The 13,505-nt window shown below is 37.4% G+C and overlaps 1 protein-coding gene across 2 annotated transcripts in view; it reads right to left on the reverse strand.

Moving 5' to 3' along the window:
* Nucleotides 1-2,311: 2,311 nt before the first annotated feature.
* VWDE (von Willebrand factor D and EGF domains) overlaps nt 2,312-13,505 on the reverse strand; it is a 97,461-nt gene continuing 86,267 nt past the window's right edge. For both annotated transcript variants that reach the window (XM_038556956.1, XM_038556958.1), the window contains one exon: nt 2,312-2,641. In XM_038556956.1, coding sequence (XP_038412884.1) covers nt 2,615-2,641 — 27 coding nt within the window. In that variant the 3' untranslated portion in view covers nt 2,312-2,614. The remainder of the gene's footprint in view (nt 2,642-13,505) is intronic.

Consider the following 13,505-nt stretch of genomic DNA (forward strand, 5'->3'; position numbering starts at 1 on the left):
GATGGAAAACGAGAGGAAATAGGGAAAATTTAAAGAGTTGTTTTTTTGTATCTGATAATAACAGCAGATGAAGGAGCTGGGCTTTGCTGTGAGACACTGTTAGCTGTAATCCTCATGCTTCCTCTTACTAGCTGGATAGCCAAGTATTGGTGTTTTTAGAACATAATTGTACACACAATTTTTATTAATATATATTTTTAAAGATTCTATTTATTTATTCATGAGAGGCACACAGAGAGAGAGAGAGAGGCAGAGACACAGGCAGAGGGAGAAGCAGGCTCCAAGCAGGGAGCCCAACGTGGGACTCCATCCGGGGTCTCCAAGATCACGCAGGACTGGGCCGAAGTCAGCGTCAAACGGCTTAGCCACCAGGGCTGCCCCACAATTTTCATTAAAAAATGGTCCTGGGTGCCTAGGTGGTTTAGTCTGTTAAGCAACCAACTCTTCACTTTAGCTCAATTCCTGATCTCAGGGTTGTGAGATGGAGCCTGGAGTCAGGCTCTGTGCCTCCAGGGAGAAAGGAGGTCTGCTTCCCTCCTTCTTGCCCCTCCCCCCACTCAAGGGCATGCACACACTCTCTCCCAAATAAGTAAATAAATCTTTTAAAAACTTAAAAATGGTTCATAAATATTATTTTTTAAATCCAAATTTGCTCAAATGCTCAGGTTTGGGGGATTTTCGAAGTAAAAATTTTCTGGAAGACCTATGAGCAAATTCTTCTTTTTCTTCTTCTTCCTTTTTTTTTTTTTTTGCAAATTTTTATTCTTTTCTTTTTTTCTATAAGCAAATCCTAATAAAATTTCTGTTTCTGGGAATTTTTAAAGAAAAAAATTGTGTGTTGTACTTATGTTTATCTCCAACTGGCTGTATAGTCTTGGGCAATCTTATTAAGCATCTTTGGAAATCCATTCTCTCATCTGTGAAATTGGGGTAATAGTTCTTACATATGGAGTTAAAGGGGAAAAAAAGGAGTGGTTCATAGCACGTTTTTGAACTCAAACTACCCGCATTCAGGTCATGTCAGCTATGATGTGTGTAACTTTGTGAAATTACACAGCTTACTGTGTTTCTGTATCATTTGGGAAAAGGAAGATGATATTTAACATTGAAATGATGTTATGAAGATTGAGCTAAAACAAATTAAACTCAGCAAGGAATCTGATAAATAGAATTTCCCAATAAATATTAGCTATTATTGTAAATGCTATATAAATAATTTATGGGCAGCCCGGGTGGCTCAGTGGCTTAGCTGAGGGCCTGATCCTGGAGACCCGGGATCGAGTCCCACGTCAGGCTCCCTGCATGGAGCCTGCTGCTCCCTCTGCCTGTGCCTGTGCCTCTCTCTCTGTCTGTGTCTCTCATGAGTAAATAAATAAAATCTTAAACAAATAATAATAGTAATTTATGTGTAGTACTGATTTTAGGGCCTGGATATAAAGGTAATTAATGCATGCTTGGTGCAATACTTTTAATAAGTATTATTACTTGATGTCAGAGAAAGAAAAAATGAAAAGTTGAGGAGGATGAACACAGTTTCTAGTTTGGCAAGGATGTTGTAGCAAATCACTTAGAAAATAAAGACAATATTGGAGCATTTTAAATCACAGGTGCTTGATAACTTGGTAGAAATTTCCAGTAGATAACTGATTGTATTCATTTAGACACTGGTTAAAGGAAGGACTTGGGGATGCCTGGGTGGCTCACCGGTTGAGCCTCTGCCTTCGGTTCAGGACGGGATCCCAGAGTTTTGGGATGGAGTCCCGCATCGGGCTCCTGCAGGGAGCCTGCTTCTCCTCCCTCTGCCTATGTCTCTGCCTCTCTCTGTGTCTCTCATGAATAAATAAATAAAATCTTTAAACAAAATAAAAGAAGGGCTTGAAAATTGCTTAGGATGTTTCCAAACATCTGTGTTTGTTCTAGGCTTTAGTTGGAGTGGAGGCTGATATAACGGGAAGATACAGTCTAGATCTTTGGTTCACTTGGAGAAATCAGAGAATAGGAGGAGGCGACAAGCACAAGAAAGGAGCTCAAGGTAAACTGATCATAAAATTGATTTGAGAAAATAGGAAGAAAGGTGTTCTGTCGGTAAAGGAAGAACTTCAGTCATCCATCTCGGATTTACAAGCTCAGGAGTGTGTGTCCAAGGAAATTCAGTGTAGCGATTATAAGTCATGAATTCTAAAGTAATAATTACCTTTTATAATTTTGCTAGCTTTTTGTTGTAGGGAAGAAAAATATACTTAGAGTAATTATACTAACCAGGGTCCCGGTAAGAAACACACGTATGCTCAAGTTTGGTCATGAAGGAGAATTTTTAGTAAAAAGGACTTTACAATAGTGAAAGCATTGTCCAGAAAAAGCATCAATGAGTGATACACTATGCTTGTGCAACTAACAAGGGCCTTTACCAGCCCAAACTTGATAGAGGCCAAGGGAGGTAACAGTGATTAGATCCCAGAGAAGAAAGCTGTGGAGAGAGGGTGGCCTCGCAGCAGACCACAGTCAGCCAGGTGCTGATTATGAAAGAATGCATACTTTGACATGAGTTTCCCCACTCTCTCCAATCTCCTGGCTTTGTCCCATTGGCTGAAGCCAAAGCCTGTGAGCAAGGGAATCACCGATGCATCCTGGGCTCAGCATCCTGAGGCACAAAACAGGGTGGGAAAAGATGGAGAAGGCATCAGCAGATGTACTGGCAGGTAGTTGGCATAGCAGTGGAAGCCAAACAAAAATGAGTATCTCCAAAAATTACTCCCTTACAGAAGCAAATTAGTTAAATGTGTTAAACTATCAAATAGTGCTTTAAGTGAGGTTTCAACTTAGGCTTAATGTATTCTACATCTCTGATGTGTCCCACAACTTTTTAAATAAATCCATGGAAAGGTTTAATCGGAAATATGAAAATTACTTTAGAAAAAAAATCAATCTCCTTAATGACTACGTAATAAGCCAACAGGCTTTAAAATGATGCTGCATGATAGCTAGCTTGCCATGATTGTCCAAGCCCTGTGGGGTTCAATATGAGTGCTCTGAAGTGGAATGAAAGGATGAGGCAAAACAGAGTTTCTCAATTGATTTTAATAATCTTTGAAATTAGAAATAGATGTTCTCTGACAAATAGCTTAACCTTCTCAATTTTCAGTTGAAGTCTTATTACACTGTGGCTTTTCAAACAAGCTCTGATATTAAAGAAAAGTAGATTTTGTATATACAGCTTCATCTCTTTTTAATTGCACATTATCCATAACCCATTTTCTAATTTAAAAAATCATATTCTATGATAGAAGATAATGAAAAATAAGGATAACAATTAAGTTTTTAAATTACAAATAAATTTAGAAACTCTTTTTCTCGGTATCTTAACATTCTTTATATCAAACTAGCATCAAAATGCTGTTTTTTCCTCACCAATATGATAATGGATTGTGTATGGTTTATTGTCCATTCATGGTTATCACTGGGGATGACAGACAGCAAGAAACATGCAACAGAATTTTCTAAATTTCAAACTTTACTCTTTCCTGCCTCTATTAGTAGCAGCAACTTTACCTCCTCATGATAATCAGATCCATGACCTCTCCCACTATAGTAACTCTGCCTGCTTGTCTCTTGGTATTGGGAATCCTACATGTCCAGGTGGCAACCACAACTATAGGCTTACAGGCAAAACTTTGCTGTGTTTCCTGAAAGAATCATTCCATCCCCTACCCCTCCCTAAACCCTAACCCTCTAATCCTACAAAGCCCAAAGTTGTGTCAGAGTTAAGCACACATTCCTCAGGTGGGTCAGTAGGAGTGATGATAAGAGAGTCTAATTGTACTCACTTGCCTGGGACTCTGCCTCATGCATTTATAGTTGTTGAGAAAATATCACCATATAATGGCTTTTGGTTTAACATATATACTACATCTTATATAATAATGTCCCAACTGCCAACCACTCATCCTCAGACTGAAGCCTTAGCTGGGCATTTAAGAGGCCATTCCAGAATTTTATCAGTCTGGCAGCTTTTGGGTGATAAGTTTAGTAAAACCAAACTATGGGGTCTATGGTTGTATGCTGTCTGCTCTACCTCCTATCGCATAATATTGGTTGTCAGCATCAGTCACAAATCGGTGTCCAACAGTCCTGAGGAATATCTGTACTCTTCCTTTGCATACAGTTATATGGGTACATGTCATGGATCCCTCTGGGGACAGACTAGGAATACTATGAAGAGTAGGAATACCTACTCTACTTGCCATGGTGTTAGAGTCTTTCCTTAATAGCACTCAACATCCCTCTCAATTGGGAATGAGAAATGGCTTAGGTCTAGAAACTGGATAACATGATCAATGATTTTTCCATTGTAGCAGGCTTCTCTACTGGTCTGCTCTTGATATTTTTGAATTTTATAAAATGAGAAGTAATTTTGTTGGTTACTCCTCAATCTGACTTCCATAACAAGCATGATATGTAAACCTTACTTCTAATTGTCAACATGTGTATTTCTTTGCCAGAAGAATTTTTCTGGCTATTCCACTTTGACCATGTCAACTGGAATGGCACATAATGCCTGCCTTCTAGTCTCCCATAACATCCTTCAAACAGTGACTAGTGGAAATTTGTAGGTAAATACTACTGCTGCCTCAGTGAATGAGTTTTGAGATATGAGGCCATTACTGTGTGAGATCAGGCTTCAGCTGACCTCAATAAAAAAAAAAAATCTCTTAATCAACTTTCTTTTCTTCTTTGCCTCATTTTTTCACTACCCTGCAAATGCTATCTAGAATCACCTTCCAATAAACTAGTTAAACTCAAATCCTTGTTTTAGGTCGACTTGGGGTGGGGATAAGCAAAATTAAGACAGTATCGAAAGTAAAGCCTTGAGACACAATAATGGAATTGAATCAATCACACACTAGGTAAACGCCAACAAGTTCCCATTGCTGGTGGCAATAGGATGTGATTGTCCCTGGGATACGCAGCATCAGTAAGATCTGCACCTGTGGTGAATTCAGGTGACATACAGGTAGAAAGTGATGTGTATAGACTTACGTAATCCACTAGCCCTGGAGAAAAATGGGTATGATAATAAGGATTGTGGGGCTGGTTGGTTGGTTGGTTGGTGAAAAATGACATTAAGGTATGGAAAGAAAAAATAATGGCTTTATGTCATCCAATTCTTAAATCATTGCATACTGAAGAAGTTCAAGAGTATTTAAAGAGACCTTCACCTCCTGTAAATTCCGTGTGCTGTCTCTTTCCATCTTTGCACTGGAAAAGCTTTAAAAACTGCCAGTGGATAATCACATTAAAATATAAAAGTTATGGTGATAAAATGTACGAGCCAGAAATATTTGAATGAAAAGATCATATGTCAATAAATAGGGCTGGGGTAACACTTATTTCTTTATCCTTTTATTATGAAGATATAAATTAATCAGTTTCTCTTCAAATAGAAACTCAACTTTGTAAACATGAAAATCTTTGTAATTCCCCTTTGCACATGTCCTCTCCTCGGTCACTCGGGGCCTAAAAACAATGTTCAGTTTCCTTTGATTGATAGATAACACTTTGTAGCTAAAAACTGAGTTTAATCTATGTTCCCTCTAAGAAATATTTCCAGTCACAGTGAGAATACAATTCTTATAAAGTGACTTATAATTTGACCTCAGACCTTTTTACAATAAAAATCCTACACTCTTATTAAATTTCAGCATGGTGAAAACTGATGGCCTGACAATTTGCACTGGATAACTGAGGAATAGGCCTCTTTTTAAATTTTATAGCAGCGATTGAATCAGTAAAAGTTGATATTGGAATCAGTTATATCCATAAAAATCATTAGCTAGTTTTTATAAATTTTAAAATGTGTTCCAAAAAAGAACATGTCTCCTTAAGGTAGCATCAATAATAACCAAGAGTTCATTAACCATGTGCTAAATCAATTTTTAAAATCTTGTGTCAGTCTGTGGTTTACTTAGAACTAAAATTCTGTTGATTCCTTCATGAATCTACCAGACATTTCTGATCACCTCCTATACACAAGGAATAATGACTGGTGCTGGGAGCTTTATAATAGAGTATGGAAACAGAGACAGCTAAAATATGCTCAAGGCTCTGGGAATGCAGATACTCATGCTGCCTAGAGGAGCCAGGAAATGGCTTTTATTTTAGGAAATAAAACTTGAGCCAGAACTCTTAAGTGGGTTAAAAAAAATTGGTCTGTGACTTTTCAGTAGTTCAGCTGAGAAGTAGTCCAGCCTGGTGGCATGGAGGAAAGAGAAATAAGCCTGGAGGGTAAGGAGGGCGCCGAATACCAGGACAAGATGTGGAGGATGGCACACTGTGGCAGGGTGGCTGGGCTATGGTAGAGTCCTCATTCTTCTCTTGTTTTTGCTGACGTACCCTGGACAGTCCTTCCTGCCACTGTAGGAGTCTGGGCAGTAGCCTTCCATCAGCTTCTAGGGATTACCTGAAGAGATTTCCTCTCGCTTATATTTGGATATTGAGATGTGGGTGGAATGGCTTCTGTGAATTCCTAACCTTGTTCCCAATGATACTCCTACAATAACTGGTCTGAGAAATTCTTTTTTACCTTTCTATTTTGTAGGGTAGGCTACCTGTGGCCAAGACCTGGCTTCTCTTCTACCATTTTTTTTTCATATTTATATATGGTTTTCTGTATTTGTCAATTTACTATGAATAGAAACATTAAAACTTCCATCCATAGTAATAATCAATGGAAACAAAAAATAAAAATAAAGCTATTAACACATTTCAAAGCTGAACATTCAGGTTACAGTTTTAACATGAAGATCCTGCTTTGAAATGGAAAAAAACTGGTAAAATGCAATATAATTTTCAAAGCTCAATAAAACAAACAAACAAAAAAAATCAACAGAAGTTCTCTTCAAATTAGAAAGCAAAATGTAGAGTGAAAGAAAGGAAAAGTTTCTGAGGGCAGCCTGGGGGCTCAGTGGTTTAACGCTGCCTTCAGCCCAGGGCGCGATCCTGGAGACCCAGGATCGAGACCCACGTCGGTTTTCCTACATGGAGCCTGCTTCTCCCTCTGCCTGTGTGTCTCTCTCTCTCTCTCTCTCTCTCTGTTTCTCTCATGAATAAATAAAATAAATAAAAATGAAAATATTTAAAGTTTCTGAAAACTTTACTAGGACTTTGAAGCCTAACTCATCAGATAGGCCTTAAAAATACAGAATTTTGTATGTGAAGTAGAAATTTTTCCTGTAAATGGAAGGAACATCTGGGCAGACTCCGATGAAAACAGAATGCCACAATCAGCTTATAATACAAGCCAATTCAAATGGAAAGAGATGATTCTCAAAAAAGAAAAACCATTTTGAGAATAAAGGAACATACTCAAAACCTACAATTTATTCTTAATGATGCTTCATTTTTCATTTGCTTTATAGCAGCCTCTACCCAAAGGGCAAAGATTGACAGACTATTTCTTAGTCCCTTTATTTAGGCTGTCCCCTTAACTATGACTCCGGGGCTGGAATGTACAAACAGGACAGTAAATCAGAAGGAACAAAGAACCTTTAAAGCTATATGGCAGAGGGGAGAAGGAAAGTATGCAGAGAAATTCCCTTTATATGTATTCTTAATAATTGATAAAGTATCAAGTTTGCTGAGTTCAGTTATATATTTTTCAAGACAGATACATTTGTTCATAGTTTTTTTTTTCCAAATTTTAAGCAACACAAAGGGTACTGTTTCACATTTCTTCCTTGATGTTATACCCTAGTCAATTTATTTAAAATTAAAATAAATTTGGTTTGGTTCTAGAAATATTCATACTTGCCCTGTCCTTAGCACTTTCAAAACATGCAGTGTATATCTTTGTTGGTTTGAAGCAAACCTCCATTTAAATGTCATCTTATCAAAAGTGGCACACTACTGCATTAGTCAATAATACTCTAAATTTGAGGTTTCTCTTTAAATACATGTAGCACTTCTGAAACAACTTAATTTGCCCATTGCAACACATGAATACCAATACTTTTTAGCTTCTTTGTTAAAGAGCAGATCTCATTAGATTTTTTCTTGATTTAAATGTTTTATAATTTAATAGTTGAACTGTTTTATATGCATTGAAGTATTATAGACAATTTTTTCATGTAAGTAATGACATCTTTGACCTAACAACTAAAAAGCATGCATGTAAGGGTCAACATTTGTCATACTAGATTTCATTACTATTTTTACTTCTGTCACTATAAGATGATTAAAAGCACAATTAGGTCAAAAGGAAAGTTCAAGAATGGAGTCACTGGTTAGAGATGCTTTGGACAAATTGACTTCTGTTATTTCTCATCTCAAGGACTTTGGTGACACTATTACAGGTTAGGATTTGTGAGATGGTCATTGGGCAGGGCAGGGAAGTTGGTTAAGCTTTTCAGCTACTAACACCAAGTAGCAGTGCTGAGAGAGAAAAGCAGTTCTGGAAATGATGTACACATGCTTCAGTTCCCCTAAGCTTCAAAGGGAAACTAAAAATGAGCCTGAATGATGGCAGTGTCCGTTCTCATTCTTAACTGTATTTATTTTTTTTAATTTTTATTTATTTTAAAGATTTTATTTATTCATTCATGAGAGACCCAGAGAGAGGCAGAGACACAGGACAGAGGGAGAAGCAGGCTCCATGCAGGGAGCCCTGATGTGGGACTTGATCCCGGGAATCCAGGATCATGCCCTGGGCCAAAGGCAGGTGCTAAACCGCTGAGCCACCCACGTGTCCCACTCTTAACTACATTAGATGGTAGGGAAAATTTGTAAAATATAGACTAGATGAAGAAGTTTTATGCTAAAGCAGCAGTTTCCTTGCAGTATGAAGTTAATTTCTTCAACTTTTAAAATTCCGTTCTTCCTTCTTAAATCTAGAAGTTAACTTGCAATCTTTCTACCTTACATGTGTCATTAATATTGCAGTAATTGCCTATAAATAATAAAACTATACAGAAAAGTAACAAAGCATTTTTATGATTACCATCTTTTATGTCGCCAAGGAAAAAAAACATTTTAGCTTATAAATTCATTTTTCAGCAGTCTTTATTTTTTCCTTTTCTAAACACTTTGGATCCATTATGCCAAATCTCTATGCATTAAATTTTTTTTTTTTGTAATCAGATTTCCCATCTTCATTCAACAATGCCCATTCTGTTACCAGATGTGCTACATCTATAGAGAATTGCTCTGTCTTTCTTATTTAGAGTGGAAAAGGATTTGCTTATTTATCTTTAACATTGTTGAAGCAATCCCACATAAAACACCCAGAGATGATGGGCATGGCAGTATTCAGGTGAAGCAAAAATGTTTTGTTTTTCCTGATTTATTTGGGAATTAGTCATGACTCTGAAGAATTCAACTCACTCGTCTGAGGAAAAACACCCTTTGTGTTTTTGTGTCTTTCATCTACTGAAGAATAAATCGAAGCTTCAGAAGGAAGTAAAATATTAATTCCGCTAAAATGCAAGGGCTAGGACACTGAGAGAGAGAGAGAGAGAGAGAGAGAACTGAGTACCCTGATGTCTCTTCCTCCTAATAATCTTAGATCTACTGCTGCTGACTCCAAGTGTCCTGGCTGCCTCAGAAGCTGCCCTGCAGGAAGCCAGGGTAAGGCTCTCTGTAAAAATCAACAGGCACGGCACAGAGGCAGAGAATGACTAACCACCAGTACAAATGGGTCAAACAGCAGGTTAGACAAAATTTAAAAGATAATTAGCGATTTAGATATAGGTCTGAAGAAATCATCCAGTAGCACCGAGAGGATTTGGAAAATAAGGAATATGAGTTAATTGACACGCAGAATGGAAGAGAACAAGGGATTTATATTTCTGTTTTTTAAATTTTTATTTATTTAATTATTTTTAAAGATCTTATTTATTTATTCATGAAAGATACACAGAAAGAGGCAGAGACATAGGCAGAGGGAGAAGCAGGCTCCATATGGGGAGCCCAATGCAAGACTCGACCCAGGACTCCAGGATCACAACCTGAGCCAAAGGCAGACACTCAATCACTGAGCCACCCAGGTGCCCCAAGTGTTTTATATTTCTAATGAGTATTCTGGAGGAAAGAACACAAATAAAGGGAGGAGGCACAATTAAAGGAGATGTTAATAAAAGTAGTCATTTTCCAATAATAAGAGAAAACGTGGAGGAGCTTGGGTGGCTCAGTCGGGTTAAGTGCTCAATTCTTGGTTTCAGCTCCTGTCATGATCTCAGGGCCATGGGATTGAGCCCTATACTGTCTCCCTGCTCAGCCAGGAGTCTGCTTGTCTCCCTCTCCCTCTGCTCTTCCTCCTGCATGCACTCTCTCTGTCTGTAAAATAAATACATCTTTAAAAATAATAATAATAGAAAACACATACAGCATTTTCTATGTGCTGGGTATTTGACATCCATTAACTAACTTAATCAATGTAAAAATCTTAGAAGTAGGTATAGCATGAATCCAAAAATACAAGAAACACAGTAATTAGTGAGCAGTATAAATAAAAAATAAACTAACATTCACCTTGTAGTCAAACTACAGCATACTACGTAAAAAGAAAAGAAAGAGAAAAGAGCCAAAATAAAAGACAGTAACAATAATTAGATTGATAACAGAAATTTTAAGAACACTGGAATAAGAATCCAATGTATAGAAAGAAAATAGCTATGAATGTATAATTAGGTGTCCTATAAAACTATTTTCAAGTATGAGGGAATCACAGCAATATTCTAAGGTAAAAGCAATGTTGGCATTCAAAACTTTCACTAAAAGAGCTTCAGAATGTACTTCAGGAAGACGAAAATTAATTGCAAAAAGAAGGTGAAGAAGCAAGGCAGAATGGAGAAAATATTGATAAATATTTAACTAGATTTAAGCAAATAATTGTCTTTTACAGTAATAGTAATAATTCTCTTTATAAATTATCTTTATAAAGTCTAAAAAATTCTGGAATGCCTGGGTGGCTCAGCAATTGAGCTTCTGCCTTCAGCTCAGGGTGTGATCCTGGGATCTGGGATCCAGTTCCGCATCCGGCTCCCTGTGGGGAGCCTGCTTCTCCCTCTGCCTCTGTCTCTGCCTCTGTCTTTGCCTCTCATGTATAAACAAACAAACAAACAAATAAATCTTTAAAAAAATAAATAAAATAAAGTATAAAAAATTCTAATTTAGTATGTAAAAGAAGATAAAATTAAAGTACAACAACAGGGGCAGCCCAGGTGGCTCAGCAGTTTAGCACCACCTTCAGCCCAGGGCGTGATCCTGGAGATCCGGGATCGAGGCCCACGTAGGGCTCCCTGCATGGAGCCTGCTTCTCCCTCTGCCTGTGTCTCTGCCTCTTTCTCTCTCTGTGTCTGTCATGAATAAATAAATAAAATCTTTAAAAAAAATACAACAATAACATGTAACTTGGAAGGAGGTTGTGAATGGCTCATATTTTTTTAAAATGAGAGTGAAGAGGGATTTATATTTTATTCATCAATTGAAAATTTCAAAGGCAATTATCAAAAGGATCAAAATATAATATAAATTACTCCCAAGCCTGTTAAAACAAAAAGATGAATCATAATCAAATAAACATAATATCTCAGTCAATCCAAAAATAAACCAAGAAAGGGAGGGAAATAGTAAAAATGTGACAACTAGCAAAAAAAGAAAAAACAAAAAATCGAAATGTCAAAGTACTTATAATCACAATATTCAGTTCTTTCCGGTTGAAAGACAAAATGACTAATTATATATATATTTAAGATTTTATTTATTTATTCATGAGACACACACACACACACACACACACACACAGAGAGAGAGAGAGAGAGAGAGAAAGAGAGAGAGGCAGAGACGCAGAGGGAGAAGCGGGCTCCATGTAGGGAGCCTGATGTGGGACTTAATCCCAGGACTCCAGTATCACACCCCAGGCTGAAGGCAGGGTGCTAAACTACTAAGCCACCGGGGCTGCCCCAACTAATTGTATTTTTAGAAAAAAATCCAGCATCCAGCTATATATTGAATTCAAGAGGTATGCATAAAAGAGAAAAAAGTTGAAAACACAGGAGAAAACGATTACTCAGGAGGATTTTTTTTTTTCAGGAAAATTCTTTTTTAAAAAATGGAGTAGCTATCAATAACCTGTAAGTAACCTTTAATAACCATTAATCAAAAAAAGCATTATTAGGAATAAAGAAGTCAGAACATGTATTGATTTATCAATAGCTGTATGTAAACTTACTACTATGGGTTTGTAGGTATTAACTTATTTAAACCTCATTTCAGTCCTCAAGTAGGCATTATTTCTATCTCCATTTTTCAGGTGAAGAATGAAGGGATAGAGGTTAAGTAATTTGCTCAAGATCACCCTGCTAATAAGTTTAGGATTCAAATCCAGAGGGCAATATGTCCCTAGAGTCCATGCACTAAACCACCAAGATATGGTCCCTGATCAAAGGCTAACTGTACTAGAGACTTGTAGGCATCCATTTAATGGCCTCAAGAATATAAAGTTATTTATGCATGTATGTATGTATGTATGTATGTATTTATTTATTTATTTATTTATTTATGATACAGAGAGAGAGAGAGAGAGGCAGAGACACAGGCAGAGGGAGAAGCAGGCTTCCTGCAGGAAATTTGACGCAGGACTCAACCCCAGAACCTCGGGATTGCAACCTGAGCCACCCGTACGTGCCCCTATAAAGTAAGATTTGAGAAAGCTACAGGGAGAAAGAGACAAATACAAAAATGATTTTAAAAAAGAAAGATTTCAATACCTTTCTAAATTATCGGAAGATCAAACAGCTAAAAAATTTGCAAGGTGAAGAAATTGAACAACATAATTTAAGAGTTTGATTTAGCAGAAATTAATATACTTTGTGTTCATTAATCAACACTTTATACAAGGCAAGGACAATATATGAGTTGTCCACTGCTGACAAACAATCACTCCAAAACAGTCTCTCAAAATAACACACATCTTTTATATTCCATTTCCTGTGGGTCATGAATTCAGGTTTGGTTTAACTGAGTGCCCCTGGCTCAGGGTCACTTTTAGGTTTCAATCAGAGTGGTGCCTGGGGCTATGCTTTCATCTCAAAGCCTGACTTGGGCATGATCCACTTCAAAATCTCTCAGTGGTTGTCAAGATTCAGTTCCTCCTGGGTTGTTTGGACTGAAGGCCTCGGTTCTTAATGGCTGATTGCTGGAGGCCCTCCTCATTCTTTGCTACCTTTTCATAGGTAAACTGACTGTATGGCAATTGGCTTTCCCCAGAGCAAGCCAGAGATCAAGAGAGGAGGGGTGAGAGGAGCAAGGGAGAAGTTATAGTTATTCTATAATCTAAGAAGTGACAGCCATTATTACTTCTCTCATATTCTATTTGTTAGCAGTGAATCATTAAATGCAACCCACCCTCAAAGGAAGGGGATTACATGAGGGTATGACTAGGAGAAAGTGGTAGTAGTTGGTGGGCATCTTAGAAGTTGCCTGGCACAGGTAATAGACACAATACAGGGCAG

The sequence above is a fragment of the Canis lupus genome, chromosome 14 (assembly GCF_011100685.1).
Source record: "Canis lupus familiaris isolate Mischka breed German Shepherd chromosome 14, alternate assembly UU_Cfam_GSD_1.0, whole genome shotgun sequence".
NCBI lineage: Eukaryota > Metazoa > Chordata > Mammalia > Carnivora > Canidae > Canis > Canis lupus.